The sequence below is a fragment of the Rosa chinensis genome, chromosome 6 (genome assembly GCF_002994745.2).
Source record: "Rosa chinensis cultivar Old Blush chromosome 6, RchiOBHm-V2, whole genome shotgun sequence".
In the NCBI taxonomy this organism is placed as follows: Eukaryota; Viridiplantae; Streptophyta; class Magnoliopsida; order Rosales; family Rosaceae; genus Rosa; species Rosa chinensis.
This window is the reverse complement of record NC_037093.1, coordinates 44,383,023-44,404,342: the sequence shown is the minus strand read 5'-3', so window position 1 is coordinate 44,404,342 and position 21,320 is coordinate 44,383,023. Positions and strand designations below refer to the sequence as shown.

At 39.2% G+C, this 21,320-nt stretch overlaps 3 protein-coding genes across 5 annotated transcripts; 1 reads left to right on the top strand and 2 right to left on the bottom strand.

Annotated features, from left to right (window-relative positions):
- Window positions 1-6: 6 nt before the first annotated feature.
- LOC112169384 lies at window positions 7-2,783 on the top strand. The gene is made up of 4 exons (XM_024306408.2): window positions 7-371; window positions 751-1,391; window positions 2,008-2,205; window positions 2,450-2,783. Exons 1-4 carry the CDS (start codon window positions 122-124, stop codon window positions 2,480-2,482), a joined length of 1,122 nt encoding a protein of 373 aa, XP_024162176.1. The 5' UTR covers window positions 7-121; the 3' UTR covers window positions 2,483-2,783.
- A 727-nt stretch (window positions 2,784-3,510) lies between these two features.
- LOC112169383 (calcium-dependent protein kinase 26) lies at window positions 3,511-8,206 on the bottom strand. 3 transcript variants are annotated; one of them, XM_024306407.1, is made up of 8 exons: window positions 6,696-7,461; window positions 6,212-6,355; window positions 5,980-6,132; window positions 5,426-5,541; window positions 5,079-5,246; window positions 4,708-4,932; window positions 4,051-4,220; window positions 3,511-3,899 (listed from the first exon to the last, which is right to left on the bottom strand). In XM_024306407.1, exons 1-7 carry the CDS (start codon window positions 7,459-7,461, stop codon window positions 4,086-4,088), a joined length of 1,707 nt encoding a protein of 568 aa, XP_024162175.1. In that variant the 3' UTR covers window positions 3,511-3,899; window positions 4,051-4,085. The 3 variants fall into 3 exon arrangements, with proteins under 3 accessions (XP_024162175.1, XP_024162173.1, XP_024162174.1); XM_024306405.1 differs by having other exon boundaries at window positions 3,511-3,804; XM_024306406.2 differs by lacking the exon at window positions 3,511-3,899 and adding an exon at window positions 7,979-8,206 and having other exon boundaries at window positions 4,086-4,220; window positions 6,696-7,534.
- Window positions 8,207-11,786: 3,580 nt separating this feature from the next.
- On the bottom strand, window positions 11,787-15,248 carry LOC112172664 (mitochondrial phosphate carrier protein 1, mitochondrial). The gene is made up of 6 exons (XM_024310099.2): window positions 14,991-15,248; window positions 13,778-14,127; window positions 13,656-13,699; window positions 12,598-12,812; window positions 12,382-12,506; window positions 11,787-12,287 (listed from the first exon to the last, which is right to left on the bottom strand). Exons 1-6 carry the CDS (start codon window positions 15,129-15,131, stop codon window positions 12,233-12,235), a joined length of 930 nt encoding a protein of 309 aa, XP_024165867.1. The 5' UTR covers window positions 15,132-15,248; the 3' UTR covers window positions 11,787-12,232.
- Window positions 15,249-21,320: the final 6,072 nt, after the last annotated feature.

The window sequence follows — 21,320 nt, the reverse complement described above, 5'->3', positions numbered from 1 at the left end:
CTTGTTTGTGTAGCCAAGCTCATAAACAAGGCTACAACTCTTGTCTTTCTTTCTCAGCTCCATTGGTGGTTGCTGAGGATAAATAAGACCACTCAGACCCATCATACCTTACCAAATTCACATGGCTATGGCTTTAAACAGTGTAATCCCCCACACTAGAGCTTTAAGCTTTAGCACTTCCTTGCCTTCTTCTCCTCATAAAAAGCCTTCAAGCCCTCAATTTCCACACCCACAAAATCGTCGCACTGCTACTCAAATTGTCCAGAGCGCTGCCTCTTCCTCTACCAAGACCAGCCTCTCTGACCTTGAACACCAACTTCATGAGGATGACCGCAGTAACAGCTTCAATCCCACCTCCACTTCTGCCTCTGGTTAGTTTATTCTAAACCCAGAAATTTTACTCATGATTCTGCTTATTTGCTTCTATATTTTTCTGGGTTTCAATAAAAGCATCTGATTACTATCTCCAGCATCAAAAGATTTCATCTTTCGTTTTAGTAGTCAAAGCAGAGCAGTTGAAGCTATTAGCTTTTGATTGTATAGAGGTAACTTGTATAATGGAAAGAAAAGCTTAATTTCTGTACAATTTTCTAGACAGAGAAAATGCCCAGTTTTTTTGGATAATAGATGTTGGGGTTAAATATCTCTAATCTTCCTTTTGAATGATGAAGTGTAGAATGTAATCTTGAAGAGATTAAGATGTATTATGATTCAATTTGTCTTTTGTGAATATCTTTTATTTGTTCAAAGCGTGGTCCGAATTTGCCAGAAATGTGTCCGGTGAATGGGATGGCTATGGAGCAGACTTCACAACCGAAGGGAACCCAATTGAACTCCCAGAAAGGGTTGTGCCTGATGCTTACAGGGAGTGGGAGGTTAAGGTTTTCGACTGGCAGACTCAATGTCCCACTCTTGCTGACCCAGAAGACCAAGTTGTTACCTACAAGACGATAGAGCTGCTTCCCACAGTTGGATGTGAAGCCGATGCTGCTACGCGGTACAGCATCCTCGAGAGGAATGTGGGTGGTGTGAACAACAAAGTTTCTGCCTTTGCGTATCAGGCTAGTGGATGTTATGTGTCTGTTTTGCCAGTGGAGGATAAGAGTTTGAATAAGTTGTTGGAAGTGGAGTATTGCTTGATCAATCCTCAAGATAAGGAGTCTCGTGTGAGGATAATTCAGGTGATTTGCATAGACAATATGAAGATGGTATTGCAGAGTCTTAGGGTTCTTTGTGAACAGTGGTATGGGCCATTCAGAAATGGGGAGCAATTAGGTGGATGTGCCATCCGTGATTCTGCTTTTGCTTCTACGCCCGCATTGGAAGCTTCAAAAGTTGTTGGTACTTGGCAGAGCTCCAGTGCTGTTGCCAATTTTAATGGTTCTCAAAATGTGAGTTATCAAAATCCAAGTTATTTTGGTTTTGTGTGTATGATCTGCATGTTAATATTATGCTGAAATGAAACTCAAATCCTTGAATATATTTGTGTGCCATAACTCTTCTTTGGTGCTATTTTGCTTATATCCATGCATGATATGGTGCTATTTGCTCATTAAGCTTGCTGTAGACGTTCAAGTACTTATTAATTATTTTATTTGGTTGAAAGTCTGTAATTTTATTCAGGGAAGTGGTTCATTTCATTTATTCCTTTTGCAAATGTGGGAATCACATTCAAACTTTGCATCTTTACATTCTATTCAAACTCTTTAGATTTTCAGATATCATTTTGATGCCCTTTTCTGTGCAATACGGTATAGCATTAAGATTTGTTTCAGAAGGATCTATGGAACAATAGGTGTATAATTTAATAGAACCAATCAGAAGCAGAAGTTTTCAGAGTGATGACTGTATCTAGGTTTATTAGATGAATATGAAACCCATATTTTGATCCCCTGGAGCATATTATTGACTGATGACTTGCATCAACATAATTGCACATCAATACATGTCCAAAAACTTGCAACTCCATGGTCCAATTAGTAACTAATGTAAACTTGATAAATGCAGAACTTTCAAGAACTTTCAGGGGACAGTGAGCAGAACTCAGTAAGAGATGAAAGTGGTCTCATATTGCTTCCCAAGCAATTGTGGTGTTCAGTAAAAGAAGGTAAAGATGGCAGTACTTACAGCGAGGTGGGATGGCTATTTGATGAAGGACGTGCCATCACATCAAGATGCACCTTCTCAAGCGCAGCAACTCTGAAGGCAAGTTTGCATTTATAAACTAGTTTACTTTTGGCTTCTAATTTCTAAGTAATGATTCAGCATCCAATGGCTAGAACAAACAGGCTAAGGATTCAGTCCAAACATATATGACTTGATCATAGTGTTGCTATCGACGGTTTCAGAAATGTTAATTTAGATGAATATATCAGGTCTTACAGCTTCTCGTGTTCCTGAAAAAAGCAGTGTAATGCTTATTTTGACATCATTTCATCTTCTCTTGCAGGAAATCTCAGTAGCCTCTGAAACTGTAGCTTGAATGACAGATGGCCTTTTATGACATTTCGGATCAGCTTTAATATGGGACCATAATTGTGATGCAAGTCAACTTCAAAGTTTAAACACATTGGATTCGTAAGCAATTTATCTATTTTTTTTTTTTCCCCGAATAAATGGATCACAATAAGATCTGCATCACATGGCCTATCGTCATGTAACTACAAAACTTGTCTTCGACTTTGATTCAAATTCATAGCATGCAGCACATGCTCTGGATGAATATGCTACTGGTTCCCAGATTTATATAAATAGAAAACAGCCTGCTGGTGATTTGTACCTTATTCTCTGGCCTGGCTTTGTACACTAGAATTGGTATTGCTGCATGTTAAATACTGACAACAACATTCCCCAAAAAGCAAGGAGTTATTTGGCTTCTTGCCTAGATTACTTGACAGAGAGTGATAACGGATCTTGTAAGTGACACTAAAAACTTGACCAGAAGAGACAAATAGCCGCCACCCACCATTCATTTATGGTCATATTCTCTATTTCGCGCATGTTAACTACCAAACGTGAAACTACCCTCCAAATGTTGTCTTTCTGTTGGCATCACTGTGTCAAAGCGAATGAAGCAGCCAGTAAAACACTCTTTGCTAGTTGATGCTTGTTGGAATACACATCTACTGTAGAGATTTCTGATAATATTTTGAAAAATACTTTAGATGCTTATTATAATATGCCCCCCCCCCCCCCCCCCCCCGGTCTTCTTTTTTTGTATTTGACAATTTCATTAATCAAGACTTAAGAACTGCTGCATCAGTCCTTTACTCAAAAGATAATAATAATAATAATAATATTACCAAAGGTGAAACTACCCTCCAAATGTTGATAAAAACAGAATAATTCTACCATTGACACAATTACCATAATTTCTTTATCAGAAAGGATTTACAAACATTTTTCAGATGTTACAAGGCTGATTTTCCTTTCACCATATATCATCCGAATTCAGCATTATCAATATGGTGAGCCTGAAGTGGTAGATACCTTTAGAACAATCATAGGAAGAGCAATATAAAACCTTTTAAAATGAAAATACCACAAAAAAAAATTAGCATCTTCAATAGTGGTAAACATTTCACACACTGGAGTCAACAAAGCTTACAACATGTTTTGTGGTCATACAGCAATACAATAGCATCACTATCTAGAAAAAGAAATAGCAGAATTTCCACAACCCAAATCTTCTGAATCTCCCCAACTCAAATCTTGGGAGTCCTATAGCAATCTAACTGAAGTTGAGGAATGCAAAATGTTTCTTAAACTTCTACCACCAAATCTCCTCTTGCTTTGCTGTACAACCTGCCAATGGGCCAAGGTATGAGTATAGGATGCAGAGGTTCGAATAGTCCAACCCACCATAAACACTGCCAACTTGTTCTCTAATATGCAGAATACTGAAAAGAAACTCAGCCAAAGAAACAAACATTATCAAATGCAATCTTCAATCACCCCAAAAAGTTCATATGATCCAGTTCATGATCTAAATGCAAATGATGTTGTCTGGAACTATTAAATGGAACGGCATCAAATACAGAAGATGGATACCTTTACATGATGCTGCTGACGTGTTTAGTTGGAAGCTAAAGGGCTCCTGGTGCATCTCTCATGCTCAAATTCAAACTGTTCCTCATAGTCCGTCTTCCAATAGCTATATGGCCTTTCACATTGCCTTTTTGCATCATGGCAACAAATTCGCCGTAGTCAATTCTTCCATCCTACATGCAGGAAAGAATTGAAGGCTGAGTTAACATCGCTCAGAGAGGCCTAAAGTTGACATAGATAGTATAGCATTTATTTCTCCACATACACACCCACAGTATAAATAAATATATGTCATCCAGAATGTCTATAAGCACATCCTTCATGGGAAATATTTAAATGGAAATCAAACCTTCCAGGTCTAACATGCAAACATAAGAATCATAAGTATATTGAGTTGCAAACAAGCCAGACACCACCGACATCACAATATTTTTAACATAGAAAGATATCTAAAATTTTGGAAATCAAGTTAGAAAAATTACTGAGATTGAGGACGTCACATGTATAGTGTTATCATCTGCCAGCTCTAGTTTCTATGTCCACATTATTTCCTCTTTCTGTCTTTGACAATTTTATATACATCTTAATAACTCCAAACTCTGGTCTACTATTTGATCAAGCAAAATAATGCACCTCCCTCTTAGAGTTTTAATGACTTACATTATCTTGATCAACTTCTTTGATAATATCTTCAAGAAGAACGTCAGTCATATTATGCTCTGCACAAGCTTGCTGGAGCTCATCAACTGTAATATAGCCACTTCCATCCTTGTCAAAGTATCTGAAGGCAGCAACAAGATGTTCTTCACGTTCTAGTTTGTTGAGATGGACTGTAGCAGCTATAAATTCCCCATAATCAATAGTCCCACTGTTGTCAACATCAGCCTGAAAAGAACCAAATCAGCTCAGCTCTTTGAAGCATTAACAATGTAAAACCTAATTATTTTTTGCGGCCCAAAAAACAACAACTAAGAAGTAACACAGCTACAATGCCAACCATATTCTAATCTGTTTGGAAAGAAGAATCTTACTGCATCCATAAGATCACGGATCTCTGCATCCTTCATGGTAGAGCCATATTTTCGCAACCCCGCTTTGAGTTCATCAAATGTGATTGCACCACTATTATCAGTATCCATTGCCTTGAACATCTCTCGCAGCCCAGCAATCTCTTCCTCAGAAAGGCTTTCAGCTATTACCTGATGAAACATAAGGATGGAACTTAACATCACAATATTACCAGTGCTCAAGCCTAATTAAGGGGCATGCCAAAAGTTAACCTCAAGTTCATATGTCCTTTTCAAATTGAAAACCAATAACTGCAAAGTAGATATCAGAAGTGCCTAACAAAATGTTTTAATCTCCAATCTGCACTTACCCGCAAAGCCATCTTCTTTAACTTGTTCATAGCAGAAAACTGTTTGAGACGAGAAAGTACAGCTGGATCTAGTGCTCTGTCAGGAGCAACACCATTTTCACAAATCCAAGGGTGACCTAGAGAATGAAGATATATCACTTAAAAACTTGTGGTAAGAAAAATGGAACTCCACCTACAATGGAGACTATAATTATGATTAATTCCACTTCAGCAAATTCTTTCTGGTTCTCAATTTCCTAAAATTTGGGAAGCCTCATATTAACAAGGAAGGTGATAATTTTGCTGTCATAAACGTGCAAAACTTTGAATTTTTTTTTTTTTAGTTTGCTTGAGAAATATAGCTCTTGTCTTTAAATAATGATTGCACCAAGTTCACCTTAAAACTAAGCTTAAAAGGTAAGATAGTCATCACTGTTTCGGTGCCTTGGCTGCTTAGTAATAATGTTGGCCTTCCAACATCACCACATAAAGGAAAGCTTCCTATTCTAGTCGCATCACATTGTGCAAATTATTCACCGAAATTAGCTTAAAACAGAAAGATGGTTTGAACATACATAAAACTTCATGAGCAGACAAGCGGTCTTTAGGCCGGGAACATAACATCTTCCGTATAATGTCTTTTGCACTGTCAGATATCACGGGCCATGGATCTGACTCGAAGTCAATATATCCCTTCAACACCGCATCAAAGATTCCCTGCTGAGTTTCTGCACACCAAAAACACACAGAAAAATCAGTAATAGCACAAGATGATATATTTTCCTCTCACTAGGAAACTACCCTGACCTGCCCAAAATGGCGGCACGCCACTTAGCAAAATATATAGTATGACGCCAGCAGTCCACACATCCGCTTCTGGTCCATAATGCTTGAGGAGTACTTCAGGAGCGACGTAGTATGGGCTTCCAACCACATCAGTGAAAACTTGACCTGAGTCATACTTGTAGAGTTAACAGACATGAAACTCAAGCTAGCGAGACTAAATGGATTTTGAGCTCCTCAATTACTATCTAGAGGTAGTAGGAATAATTTCTGAACATGAATTATGAACGTTTACTACCATATATGCACAAATAAGTCTAGTTACTCACATGCCTCTGACCAGAATTAAACCGTTTCACCTAAATAGGACGTAGACAGCCATATTCAATAATATAAGACGTGGCATTTATACAATTAATGGATATTAATATAAATGAGTAGTTACTGTATTTATAGAATGATCAAGACTGGATCCAAATAGAGCACACATTCCTTTTCTTTTCTTTACCTGGTTTGAAGAAGACTGAGAGCCCAAAATCAATGGCCTTGAGTGAGAAATCATCATCCTTGTTAACCAACAAGAAGTTTTCGGGCTTCAGATCTCTATGCATAACTCCAAGTGAATGGCAAGCTTCAACAACCCCAACAATAATCTTTGTCAGCTCAGCTGCCTTCCTCTCACTGTAATGTCCCCTCTGGATGATCCGGTCAAACAACTCACCCCCAGCGCAAAGCTCCATTACAATATGAACATACAGCGGATCCTCATATGCACCTTTGATAGTCACAATGTTCTTGTGACCAGCCAAATGGTGCATTATCTGAATCTCCCTCCTAACGTCATCCACATCCTCCTTTGAGATCAACTTCCTCTTGGAGATAGACTTACACGCATACTGAGAGCCGGTGGAAATCTCAGTGCACAAATAAGTAGTCCCAAATTGTCCCTGTCCTAACTTCTGACCCAAAGTATAAAGATCACGAATGTTGGCAGTCTTATGGCCCAAAACATAGTAAGTTTGGTTCTCATGGCCTCTCCTCATGGCGTTGTCTTTTCTAGGACTACTGAGGGGTAGATTATTGTTGTTACTCTTGTCTTTGGGCTTGGGGCTGGGGCTTCCTTTGGTTAGTTCTTGAGATTTTGAGGAGGTATCGGAAATGGAAAGGTCAGTAGGGGTGCTACGCTTGGTATTGGAAGCAGTGGATTGTTCTTCGGGCTGATTGGCGCCAAGGAAAAATTTGCCCCTGGAAGATCCACGGCATGTGTTGCCCATGAAACAATCACAATTCCCCTCAAGACTTCTCCACACACTTTTCCTCACCCAATTGGTTTCTCATCAATTCACACTGCAAACCAAACCAACAAAATAAGAAGCACAGTCAAACTCAAAACATAACCAACAAGCATATCTAACAAAACCCCAGATTAAAGCACCCAAACTATATGCAGATCAGACCTATACATGGGGTCCACAACTATGAATCCATAACCGTAAACAAGCAAAGCATTCAAATTCAGAATTCCATTTCACCCAAAAAAAACAAGACCCTTTTATTTTTTCCTACTTTCCTCATTAGATTACCCTTTCCATTTTCCCTGGAAACAAACACAAACCCAGCAGAACACCAACTAAGACCAAAGTTCGAATCTTGAATCAGAAGAAAGCAACCCATCAAGCCAGAGAACAAACAGACCAAGATTCAGATACACCCACATAAAGATAAAGCCAGAAAAAGCAAGAAAGCATATGCATTTCTGAAACAAAAAACAGAGAAAGATGGGTCCTTTACCAGTTGCAAAAACGTAGCGAGTGGATTGTGAATGAATATGGAGATGAAGAACTAGTAAGTTATGATCTGAAAACAAATCAAATAAAAAGGAGGAGAATTTCTGATTGGAAAAATCTTTTCTTTACAGCTACTAGTATATTTTGTTACTTGTTATTTTGGGACGGTGGTGCTGAGAAAGATCGGAGGTCAGTGCTGACCAGCTATTCCAAATTTCTAATAAAAGTTCCTTTTTTTTTTTCTTTTTTTTTTTGGGATAAAATTTTAATTAAAACGAAAACCATAAGATCCTTCGCGTTTTTTAATGGCGGCCTTTATGTCGATTTTTACCACGGGAATTGGTGAAAAGGCGGGCAAAGTTACCGCGTTGACCTGCCGGTGGATGCGCGGTGAAAAAGGTAAGTTTCTGTGTTTTGTGGGGTTTGGATTGGTGCGTGGAGAGCACGCGCGGGAAAAGAGGTTGGGGTTAGTTGGGTCAAAATATAGCAGCTGGTTTTTGTGGGGGACAAGTCTAAAATCTAGCAGCTATATTTGGACAGGTTTTGTTCTTGTCACTGGCGGTGGTGGATTCTCTGAACACATCTTGTTATGGTATGGACTCCAATATTGAATGTTCCCACTTCTTTTTTTCAGGGGAAAAATACAAGAAATAAATAAATAGAAAAGTTGGTATCTTGTTATGGTATGGACTCCAATATTGAATGTTCCCACTTCTTTTTTTCAGGGGAAAAATACAAGAAATAAATAAATAGAAAAGTTGGTATTTATAAACAATTTTTTTTCTTGAGCAACTTCTAAAACATCCCATATGTTTTGACTAGGAAAAATTTAGAACACCCCATTTGTTGAGATTTGAAACACATCATTTCCATAACATTTCATATGCAAGCATCATGCAAGAAGTTGAAGTTAGGGAATTTCTTTATGTTTTTGTTAAGAGATCAAATTTCGTATATAAAATTGGTGGTTATTGACTTTATAAGATTTTGAAATTTAGAGAATACATGATCAATTCAACATTACACATGAAAGTTTTAAATGATGCACGAACATGGTTTTGGGATAACAAGATTGATAATGTATGTATTGGTTTGATTTTTCGGAGCTTGCACGACATTTCGAGTTCTAATTTTTCTTTTTCTTTTGTAGTATGAAAATCTTCAATACAACATTATAGTAATATATTAATGTTATATTAACATCTGGAGAGAAGAAGCTAGTTACGTGGTGGTAGACTAATCCTGTCTAAGTAATTAATCACTACAAAAAGTTGGTCTATTATTGCATGTGTGATCAATTATTAACGTATTAATAGTGTCACATTATACTGTCTTCTTTCTATCTAATATTGATTTTTTTCTTTCTTAGAATAATAATGCGTTATTTTTAAGTCAAAATTTATCATTCAGTATCTTTTAACTTTTTTGATGACTTATAATGGGCTAACGTGGTGAAGAGGGTAGAGATTATGGTTAAGATTTAGCAAGATCAGTTGATCAAGTATTCGATCCCCCTCCACAGTAACAAAAAAAGTAGAATTGCACCTAGAACAGTTTAGGATTTTCAAATATTAACATTTATAAATTTCAGATTGTTTCACAATTAGTTGTTAAACTCTTTTCTTTCATATAGAAAAAGACATGTAGAGAAGACTTGAGAAGATAGAGGAGTCCCACAACTATGAAAAAGGACTTTTCCAAAATCTTATATTTTACTCAATAAATACATGGAAATATTGATTGGGGAGATTTTTTTTTTCTTTTGCATTTGATCTAGTAAATATATATATATATATTTTTTTATAAATGAGGGATCTAAGTTCTATGCAATGGAAATTGTTTTGTAATTCTAACTCATTATCAAAAGAGAGTAAAAAAAAAAAAAAAATCTGGTGAATTTCCACCACCATGGTTTGTTTTTTTGATACGATTTCCACCACCATGGTTGGCTTTCCCCACTTGTTTGAGGATCAGCAATGGTCAATCCTCTGACCACAATAAGAAAAATGTAATACCCCAACCATTGCTATTTTAACTTTTTGTTTTTGTTTTTCCTTCCAATTTCTGTTGATTGCTAAGGATTCCAAAACCAAGTGGGTGGTCCGCTATCAGCTTGAAGTATTCAACTATCTAAAATTGTAGAAATTTTTTTGAGTCAACTCACTGGACACCCAACAAAACTTGGATGTAGATGTACAAGGGCAAATCACACACTTCATCTGAGGTTGACAAAGCCTACAAAAATATGAGCCATGGACTTGACTTAGGTAATGCATGAGTCCCCTGACAAGCTTTAGATTCATATTCAGCAGATTGAATGTTACTCATTTCTAATGCAGATGTGCAGTGGTAGTTATTTTGCCCCCATTTAAAAGCTTTGCTTTTTTTATAAATACAAAGCAAAAGCTTCAGTTTTTTGGTTAAGAAAGCATCCATTTTTTCCAGCCTAAAGCTATCACAACCAACATTGCACATGGAACGTGCCCTACGCCCTAGGAAAGGTTCTTGACCACTTAGCTTTTGGCCAACTGATCAATTTTGTAACATTAATTCCCTAGGTTTCACCTTTGACTCCGGTGGCTTTAGTTTTTGAATAGAAATTGATATCATTAAGATCAATAGCCGACAAACTGCCAATGGCTAGAGTCTAACTGTACTTACAACAAGATAGCCGGCAAGATAATCCGGAAACCATATTCTAAGCAAAACAGACTCATTACAAGTCGATGATAAGCTTGCTAAAATTAGTGAACTTATAAACAAAGAAACTCCGTGTCTTGTAGGGCAAAATCATTGACTAGCATCCTCATTGGCCAGGCGCGCAATTGTGGTACCAACAGAAAGCCACTTACTAGCAAACAAATAGGAGCACCTCCTTATTCATAAGCCGCTATAAAAAAAAACGCCGATCATATTCCAGATAATTACCAACTTCCATAGCAGCCATGATCCGAAATTAATTGGTCATGGACCATATGTCGACCCAAATACCCAAGAAGGTCCCCATCTCAGGCTAGGCCCACCATCAACATTAAGTGATAAATGAGGGTGACTTTAGTTGTTTTGCAACACAAATCAAGTTTGTGTCAATTGTAATCCTCTATTTTCTAGTTATTTTGATCAATTTTGTGTCACTCTATCACTTGAAACCATTTTCCCTTTGGTTTATAGTGGTGCGGCCGAGTGAAACTTCAAAATGATAAAGTTTTTTCTTAATATAATTAGAAATATACGATACTGTTTCTTTTGGTTCATAGATTTTAAGGTTTGAGAAAATAAATTTATTCTTTTTCTATATTTGGTAGACACAAGAATAGAAACAAGTTTCTCAGAGGGAAAAAGTGAGAGAGTAAATCCTACCATACCCCAAAGATTCATTTCCACCACTATTTCTCTACATTAATTACTCACGTTCTTGCATTAATGATTGAATATTTGTTACTTTTTTCGGCGTTGCCAAACAACTGAAATGAAAACTTGCATAAAAGAGGCTAAAAATTGATTTTGTTTCCACAAACGAAACAAGGCCTCGAGTTGTCTTCGAATTGGCGAACTCCGCAGCCGCATCATAGAGGAGCAGCTCCTTAATATGCACTACAACCAACCCCCTCCTAATTGATCAAATTATATCGTAGATTAAATTTCATTTGACCGTCTGCGGCTCCTTTGCGTGTGCTTGGGGTAGAAGTTTTGTTTGTAACATCAAGAAACCACAAGGATATTCTTGGCTTAACTTAAACGTAGCGGGAACAAAACTAAAACCTATCAAACTATAGGATCAATTATCATTGAGCAGTTGATATTTACAAAGTTTAGCTAATAAATGAGGTTCAACAGTTACTTACACCCATGAGCCCTTTCCTTTCATGCCACTATGTATGCCTCTGTCTATGTATTATGAAACCAAAAAGTTTCAACGAATACAGAATATCTTAGAAGCTAACATTTTGTAATTGCTGCTGCACTTGAACATGAGCATGGAAGTCTTACGTACCCAAAATCATATTCTCTTGAAACTAGACTGTATATCTGTGAAATATACAGATAAAACCCCTGGGAAAAAAATAAAACAATTCGTTCTAATACACCTATAGGGCTACTATAGTGCAAAGAACAATCAGAGTTGAAAAGTTCTGATAGTGTTAGCCGTCTGAGGAATGAGTAGTATCATATTCCAGTGAAACTATAGAGATTGATGAAAGATGTGCCTCTCAAAGCGATTGATCCGATTGAACTGCTCTTTATTTTTACCATAATCTTAAGCCGATAGGTTAGCTTCTTCGAGACGTCTGCTGAGCCCTCCACTGGGTGGCCTAAGTTTTGAACCATAAAATTTCATTAGATGAAAGGAGGAAAAAAATATATTTATGTGTTCGTGTGTGTTTGATTCAAGTATACTGCACTTACAATCCACTTAGCACTTTAATGGTGTCATAGAAAAACCACTGCAAAGTAACAACAGGGCCAACAAGTGTAATTCGAACAGGAAGGCTTCTAGTAAATAGGTTAGCAAAGCCAATGTTCCTCACAGCCTGAAGACAAGATAAGAAAATCCCATGATTTGCTGCTTTTAACATCGAATACAAGAAATAAGCTGAAGAAGAGCTTAATTCAAAGTGTTACCTGCATCACACTGTCGGCCTTTTTATTGTACAAAGCGGAGACGATATTGTCTGCAGGGTTAGAGACAACGGTACCAACAGCTCCTGCTGCATAGCCCGCTAAACATGTCACACCAAGCTGTTGGGCAATTGAGCAATCTTCTTTTCTTTTTTGAATAAAGTTGTGATAAATCAGATCCACCGAATGCTCAAATGTCGTGAACATTATCATTGAGACTGTAAAAGTAGTATTCCCGTTGGGCAAATTAATAATATTTCCTTCATATTGACAACGTCACACATACTAACATCTATTGAATGCTTGATGACAGTAACAGATAAAGATAACAATTCTGACAAAGCAATAAATCTGAGAAAGTCCATAGTGCATTCCTTTTACCAGCAGTGCCAAAACCCTCATGATCTCTGTTCTGACAACATTCACCCAAAATTTCCATCCCTTGTTTTCAAATTCCCAATCACTATACTTGCACAAATAACTCAAACATGAAGGTTTGGTCAAGGCCAAAACATTGCCTTGAGATTTTTTGTATATTGGGAAAACAAAGCTAATCAATTAGAAGCAATGTGTTCACAACAATCCCAGTATTGGTGTCAAGTGCCTTTTTATTTGGTGGAATTAAAAAGAGATCCCCTGCATTAAGTTTCCTTAAGTTTCAAAGGAAATTAGCAAAGGAAGATGCAATCATCAGAATGAATGGGAAGTAATCAGCCAAAAGAAGCGACCAGACATACTAAGAAATGACTCTACTATCTACCATAACAGTGCATGCTTAATGTCATACAGCCAGCAAACAGCAATCACCATACTTTCACAACGAGATGCTGATTGTGCAGACACAAAGTGGGATATTAATCCATTTCTTTAAGTAATAAGACAGCATGACCCTCAACAATGTGTTGTCTTGTCCACCTTACTGGACATATCAAGGCTACATATAAACACCCTTGATTTTCTAATCTCACAAACAACAAAAATTGATTATTTTACTTCATAAGATGTGATCCTACCAAACAAGCATATTAAACTTTGATGAGGAAGAGATATAGAGACATTACATGGCAGATTTCGACCCCAAAGTGGTAAAAGTCCTTTGTAAAAGCTACAGTCATTAGATAAGCTGGTAAGGTAATTGAGAAACAAAAAGGTCAAAGTAATCAAGTTTTCTGGGGTAACTTACCCAGCTAGCCCTTCAGTTGAATATAGTTTTGGAAACCCATCAACCAAGCCCTTTGCAAATCTGGGCTGTGTTTGAACGCGAACTTTGACGGCTTCAAATGGACAGAGAGCAATATCAGCAAATACTTGAGCAGAGGCACTGCCGAGAAAGAATATGGTACTCCTGTTCTGATTTATCAATACATCGGAGTAAAGCTTCTTAAAGTATTCGTATAGACCAAATCTGCAGCCACCCTGAACACCATATCCAAACAATTTTCCAGACCAACCTCTCCAAAGGGAAGAAGGGCCTTGTTCTCTCCAGAGAATAGAAAACCCTGAAGCCATCCTGTTATATTTAACTGGATTGACCTACAGGTAAAGAGAAAAACTTATTAGAGACTTTCTAAATATAATTAGTCCTGACTCTTGAGCTATCAAAACCTCCAGAAATACTAGTTTACAACATGAAAATAAAAACTTGGGGACCCTTAGAACATCAATTTGCATTCACTAGAAATGAAATGGAAATTTGTCAATGGATATACAAGAACAATTGCAATTAGAAATCTGTCAATGGCAGAAGAGAAAGAGATTCATATATCCAGTAAGTTACTCTTAGAAAGCTAATTATGTGCATAAAACAATGTAGTTTATTGTCTCAATCTCTGACCTGTGTGCCTTTGATTACTACCTATTTCAAGAAACTCCACCCTTTTTGCAAACTTGAACCAACTCTCCTATTTCCCCCTTCCCATTTTGGAGACTCCTATTCCTCAAATACATGACTCAAGACTAGGTTTTGATCACTAAAAGAAAACTTCAAAGTTGGGTGTCTTTACTATCTCAAACATTAACCTAACTTCTATCCTGCCAATCTTTGCATTTAGTACCATTTCATCATAAAACTACCACTAAGATCTACATCTAGTCCATAACCCTCAGCAGCTAGTTTAACACTATTACCACAATTGATCAGACATCCAGTGGCATTTACTAAACTAATGTGTATCAACATAAACACAGAAACTAGAAAGAAACTAATACTAAACTCCTGTAAAGTAAACTAAAAATGAATGCTTTACCCAACAGAGAAAAAAAAAAAAAAACAGAGTCACTGCAGCTATGCCCCAGACACAGTAGCAAAACCCCTGTTTAAACCCAAAGAATCCCAAGCTAAAAATGTTAACAAGAAAACCCAGCAAGGATCAGTGAACTAAATAAGTAAAACTCACCTGCATATTAACTTTCAAAACATCGAGAGGCGTGATTGCAAGATGGGTAGCGCCAGCACTGAGCATTCCACCCGCAGTGCACAGCCCATAATACGCAGGCGAGAACTCCTCACACAGCCTTCTTCCCTCGGCACCCCTCATTTTTCTCTCTTCACCTCTAATCTAAGCTCCATGAAACCCAAAACCCATTTGAAAGAACAAGGGACCCAAAATGGGAACAGCGGCTGTGCAACAGAGAGAGGAGAGGTTACATGGTACTAGGGTGTTGGGGAATATAAAAGGTTCTTGGTGTTACGTGTCACTGGGGGCGAAGAAAGTTCGATTCCATGGACTACATAGACGTCCACGTCTTCGGTTCCAAATATATGGCGTTGCTTTATAGTTAACGCCGACCCAACCTTTACTTTGCTTTAATTGATTAACGTGACCAGTCAGCCAATAGTGAATGACTTCGTTTTGTTGGGCTTTGAAGTCTTCCTACTTCTTGTTCCATAAGTTGTGATGGGGATGCCAAGTTCAAGTTTTCAACACTCAATCTTGCATCCAAGAAAAATTTCGTAACTTCGTTTTTCTTGTTTAGTTTCTACTTTTGCATTGTACATTTCTTTCCTTGTGCTTTTCAATCCTCCAATGTAGCTAGGCACTTGTTTTTTTGTTTTGTTTTTTGTTTTACTTTTTGTTCGAGAAATATATGAAGTGTGAATGTAATTACAGATTTGAAGAACAAGTTTGACTCGTCGTATATGACAATTCAGATTTCAATCTTAGTTACAAGTCTCAAAATTATTATTGGCGGAAAAAAAAAAAAAAAAACTATTTTGATCAAAGAAATAGAATGACCGGACGTTAAGAATGAGTTTTGTGATTTGGGGTAATGTTACTTTGATATTTGAAAATGTCGAGCAAGATCATTATTCCTGTGTCTGAATCAAGTAAAATGCACTCATTAAATTCTGCCATAATGCAGAAATTCTTCACTTTCATCCAAAGCTTAGCCCAGTTCATGTTCATGATCTATACTACAGTACCTTGGTCCTTGATGATTGCTGCATCAAAAGTCCCTAGTAAGAATAAGAAGGCATGTATTGCCATACTGCTCAGCATCATTTGTTATGAAATTCCAGTATGGTTTTTTTTTTTTTGAAAGGAAGACGACAAACTATATTAAGTGAAAATTGAGGATTACATGGAGTGATGCATAAAACATCAAAAGAAAGCAATAAAACATAACAAGATGCACAAACGCATCTATAATGAAGAAAAAACAATAAAGCATAATTAGATGCACAATCGCATCGAGAATAAAAGGTAACCAGGTAACCATGTGACTTGATGCCGTAAGGCATTGCTGCACTGCATATGTCACTAAAGCAGTGTAAATAGAAGAGTAACCGTAACTGTAACCGGTGATATGACCACCTAGGAAAGGCGATTCGCTCACCAAGAGATCGAAAGCGACCAACGGTGTCAGAACCTCGGATTTAGGCAGACGAACTCTGAAGAACCAGAACCAATACCAGAACAATATGAGCAGCTGTTTCGGATCCAAGATCCGAAATAGAATACTACCTGGATCCCAAATGCGGATCCAAATCCGGCCTGAGACCAAAGTCAAATATGCCAAAGCAGACTCGACAAAAGCCCAAGCCCATCTGAATCTGATTTGGACACCCAAGTACATGGGCACCCTATCAGACCTTCTCTGGGCACCCACACATCTACTCTCCCACTGCAGCCGTCGAATGCCACCAGTGGAAGGACCCACGGCGCCGCCTCCACCATCCACGCACAGCCCTAGAAAGCCTCGTCCTGCTCCTCCGCCCCACACCAGAGCGCGCCGCCAATCCTTGAGAAGATCCGATCTCAGAACCACGAGCCCATGCCGGAAAAGGCCCAACCCCAACCACTGAACCTCCGTCCCACAGTAATCAGATCCTGGCTGATGTAGAGCCGGACGAGAATCCTCATAAGTCAGGCGTGCAACCAAGTGCCCCCGCCACCCAACCTCACAGCCAAAATTCCAAGAAATCTGCAAAGTCCCTGGATCCCAGATCCGGATCCGGCTGAACAAATCTGATTTCCCAGCAAAAGGTCGGCGACCACTTGCCCAAGTCGAGCGCAGCCTTGAATCTCAGGCTGTAAAGACCCAAGAGAAAGAGAACAGATCACGATGCGCCACCGCTGGAGGAGATGTAGACCATTCCTTTGAAAGGCAAACCGGAAGAAAAGAGGAGACGGTATGCACCGCACTCGAGGTATACGACACCCATGGATGTGCCGACATTGATCTCCATCGGAGATGGAGATAGTTGCAGAAACGTCCACCCATCGGGGCGGCGTTCTCTCACTGTCCTTAACCAAGTTTAAATTCCAGTATGGTTGAGTTACGATATCATGTTGGCGTGAGTCATACTTACCTTATTTATGTAGATATTCTGTAATATTCTATGGTCTGTAATATTATGTAATATCTATAGTATTATTAGGTTTACTACTTACCTTAGGAGTAGTACTTGTCTTATTAGGCGCAATTGTAATTTGTATATAATTCTTTCTTATAAGGTGAATGTTACATCTAAGCTATTCAGTCAAAATTATCTCTTGGTTTTCGTTATATTTGACTTGGTATCAGAGCAGAGATCCGATCTTGGACTCTGACTCATTGTTCTTTGATCCTTGACCCTTGTTCTTTGTGCTTAGATTTGTTCCTTGTCCTTTGATCCTTTCATCACCGTTGCCTTCTTATATTTCCAAGTACTTTGTTTTTTTTCCTTCCGCTGTGTATTCACCATGGTGAAAGATCAAGACGTTTCGACCGTGATCAAGCAAGATGGAGATGGTGAGACTTCTCATGGTTCCAACCAAATTTCTATCTCCGTTAAAAATGATTCAACTGGAAGTTATGGGTGTCAAGCTCAATGGCTCTAATTACCGAACCTGGAAGAAGATGATGGAGGCTCACCTTTGTGGAATCGATAAGGTGGGCTATGTTGATTGTTCGATTACTGAACCACCAATTGCAGCCAACAATTATTCAAAATGGAAGACTGCAAATGGCTCGATAACCTCTATTCTTTACAAATCCATGACTGAAGATGTTTCACATATGATTATGGGGTGTAATACAGCTGAAGAAATCTGGGAAAGCCTTAAGGAGATCTACTTTAACGGAACAGATTTTGCCGAGGTTTATGAGTTGAGCACTCAAGCCTCCCGTATGACACAAGATGGAAAACCAGTTGCCATGTATTTTGCAAAACTAAAGGATATTTGGCAAGAAATTGATCAGATGCGTCCATGTCGCATGAAGTGCCCGGATGATGTCAAGATTTATAAGGAGGAGCAGGATCTCATGAGAGTTCATGTTTTTTTGGCTGGCCGAGATCCAATATTTGAGAATGCAAGGAGCGAATTGCTTCACCGGACTACCACACCAACCTTGCAGCAAGCCTTTGCTTATATTCGTAAAGGTTGGACCCAGAGGGTTAGAACTAGAGTAGTTACTTCAGAAGTTGCAAGCCTTGCAATACAATCAAAGCCACCCAATCCCTCAAGTAATCGGTCACTCTCAGGCAATCGGCCTCCTTCTTCTCTGCGTCCCTCTCCTCAAGGTCCTCCTCCAGGGTTTTCCTCAAATCTGACTTGTAATTACTGCAAGAATTCAGGCCAAATCAAGTCAAATTGTTACAGGTTAGTCGGTTTTCCAACAGGCTACTTTGATAGGCCCCGACCTCAGGACAACAAACCCAAGGGAAAGGCTGTTGTTCATCTTGTTCAAGACTAAGATTACTATGCGGTGACAGAACCAGATTACACCAACTTTGCTGGTAAGGATACTGCATCCGTAAGTCACGGTGGTAATGGTAAGATTGGAGTTGCTTTAAAAATTTCTAGCTTTACTGGTGGCAATACTTGGATAATTGATTCTAGAGCATCTGACCATATGACCTATGATCGTAATTTCTTTCTTTTTCTCAATCCACCCTCTATTTCCTCTGTTGTATTGGCTAATGGTGATTCTTTTCCTGTTTTAGGAATAGGGTCTATTCTTCTCACCCCTTCTTTGACACTACATGATGTTCTTTATGTCCCTGATCTCTCTCATCATCTTATATCTGTGTCTCAACTTAATACTCAATCTCAGTGTTCTGTAATATTTTTTCCGTTGTATGTGATTTTTCAGGACCTCCTCACTAAGGAAATAATCGGCAGGGGTTATCTGAGGGGTAGACTATTTCATCTGGATTGCATGTTTGCCGGAATGAAGCGGGAGAAGGCAGTCCAAGCAGCGTTGATTTCAACTGGGGTTACTAATCAAATTGAAGAATTATGGCTATGACATCGGAGATTGGGACATCCTTCCTTTAGTGTCATGAAGAAATCTATGTCATCCTTATTTCTGGGCATTGATGAGTCTAAGTTGCACTGTGAGTCATGTGTCTTAGCTAAAAGTCATCGTGCTAGTTATCCTTTGAGTACTACTAGGAGTTCTTTTCCTTTTGATCTTATTCATTCTGATGTATGGGGACCTTCGCGTGAGTCCACCTTGTCTGGCAAACATTGGTTTGTTTTGTTTATTGATGATTATACCCGTCTTACTTGGGTCTCTTTATTGAAACACAAATATGAAGTCTTCTCTGCTTTCCAAGAATTTTTTGCTCTTGTTCAAAATCAATTTGAGGCCAATATTAAAGTCTTTCGTTCTGAAAATTGGGGGGGGGGGGAGTTTGTCAATTCTCAGTTTCACCAATTCTTTCATTCTCATGGGATTATTCATCAAACTACTTGCCCTCAAACCCCTGAACAAAATGGGGTGTCAGAAAGAAAGAATCATCATGTTCTTGACATAGCCCGGTCTATTCTATTTAGTGCTCATATGCCTAAGTATCTTAGGGGAGATGCAATTCTCACTGCTTGTCATCTCATCAATAGGCTACCTTCCTCTGTTCTCAATGGTCAAACCCCCTATGCTGCCCTTTCAAAACATGTGTCAGTCCCTTCATTTTCTGTTAATGCTCAAAATCCGGCGGTAGCCAATCTTTCGTTTAACGCGGGTCCGGTGGGCGGACCGCTACTTTGAGGACTTGATGGCCTTCGCTAGCTGTCACACGAGAGACAGGGCGTCAGAGGGAGACCGTGTTGGGCGGTCTTCACTTCTCCGATGCCTAAGTCAGTCAATGCATATAGGCAGCATAACAATAAATGAGTAGTAAATGCGTAATTAATGAGGAGAGAGGAGAGAACCTTTTATAGGTGAGGAGAAGGCTGATCTTCTTCTTGTTTTCGATGTGGGACTGATGTGCTTCGATTCCCAGCGTCTGGAGCTTCTGATGCTATCTTGGCGTGGCGCGTGGCTGCTCGTCAGCGGTGATCTGGGGGCAATCCGGGGCTCAGGCGGTAGCTCGCCTAGCAGTGTTTCCATAGGTCACTCCTTTGGTGGAAGTTGGTACCTCTGGCGGTACAATGAGCGTGGCTCATTATAGCTAACTATGATTGCAAATGCACATGTAGGTACAAGTCCCCCAAGTCCCCAGTCAAGGAGGGCAATCTTGGTTGGGGAGTTGATCGGCGGTGTGTATGGACCGGAACTTCTCCAGTCAACAAAACTCCGCCCAACTTGCAAATGTCAACGTCAAACAATTCTGCGCCGTCCACTGAAAAATGACATCACTTACCAGCCGTACACGTGTCCCACGTCTCCACTTACTCTCCCGATTAACTGAGGCGACGCCATAATTACTGGCATTAATGGCAAGAAGACAGCTAGGCTGAGGATACACGCCTCCACACGCCAGCCCTCTATAAGTTAGCCACGTGTCGACCACCATCAGACGAAGCGTCTAATAGAAGTAACCACTTGGGAAGAAATCGCCAATCGTCGGAAGTCTCCGCCAAGCGAAACCCCGCTAGCGGAACTTCTCCATTGTCACCTTCCAAGTGAAGAAGTCTCTGCCAAACGAAACCCCGCTAGCAGAACTTCTCCCTTGTCACCTTTCCAAGTGAAGAAGTCTCCGCTGAGCGAAACCCCGCTAGCGGAACTTCTCCCTTGTCACCTTCCAAGTGAAGAAGTCTCCGCTGAGTGAAACTTCTCTAGCGGAACTTCTCACTAGTCACCTTCCAAGTGATGAATTCTCCGCTGAGCGAAACTTCGCTAGCAGAACTTCTCACTAGTCACCTTCCAAGTGACGAAGTCTCCGCTAGCAGAACTTCCACTCATCAACTTGCAAGAAAGGCAGCCTCTGCTACACGCAACACCGCTGGCAAAACTCCCTTTCCATCTTGCAAACCGCGTACTTTGCTGAGCGCAACACCACTCAATAAAATACCGCC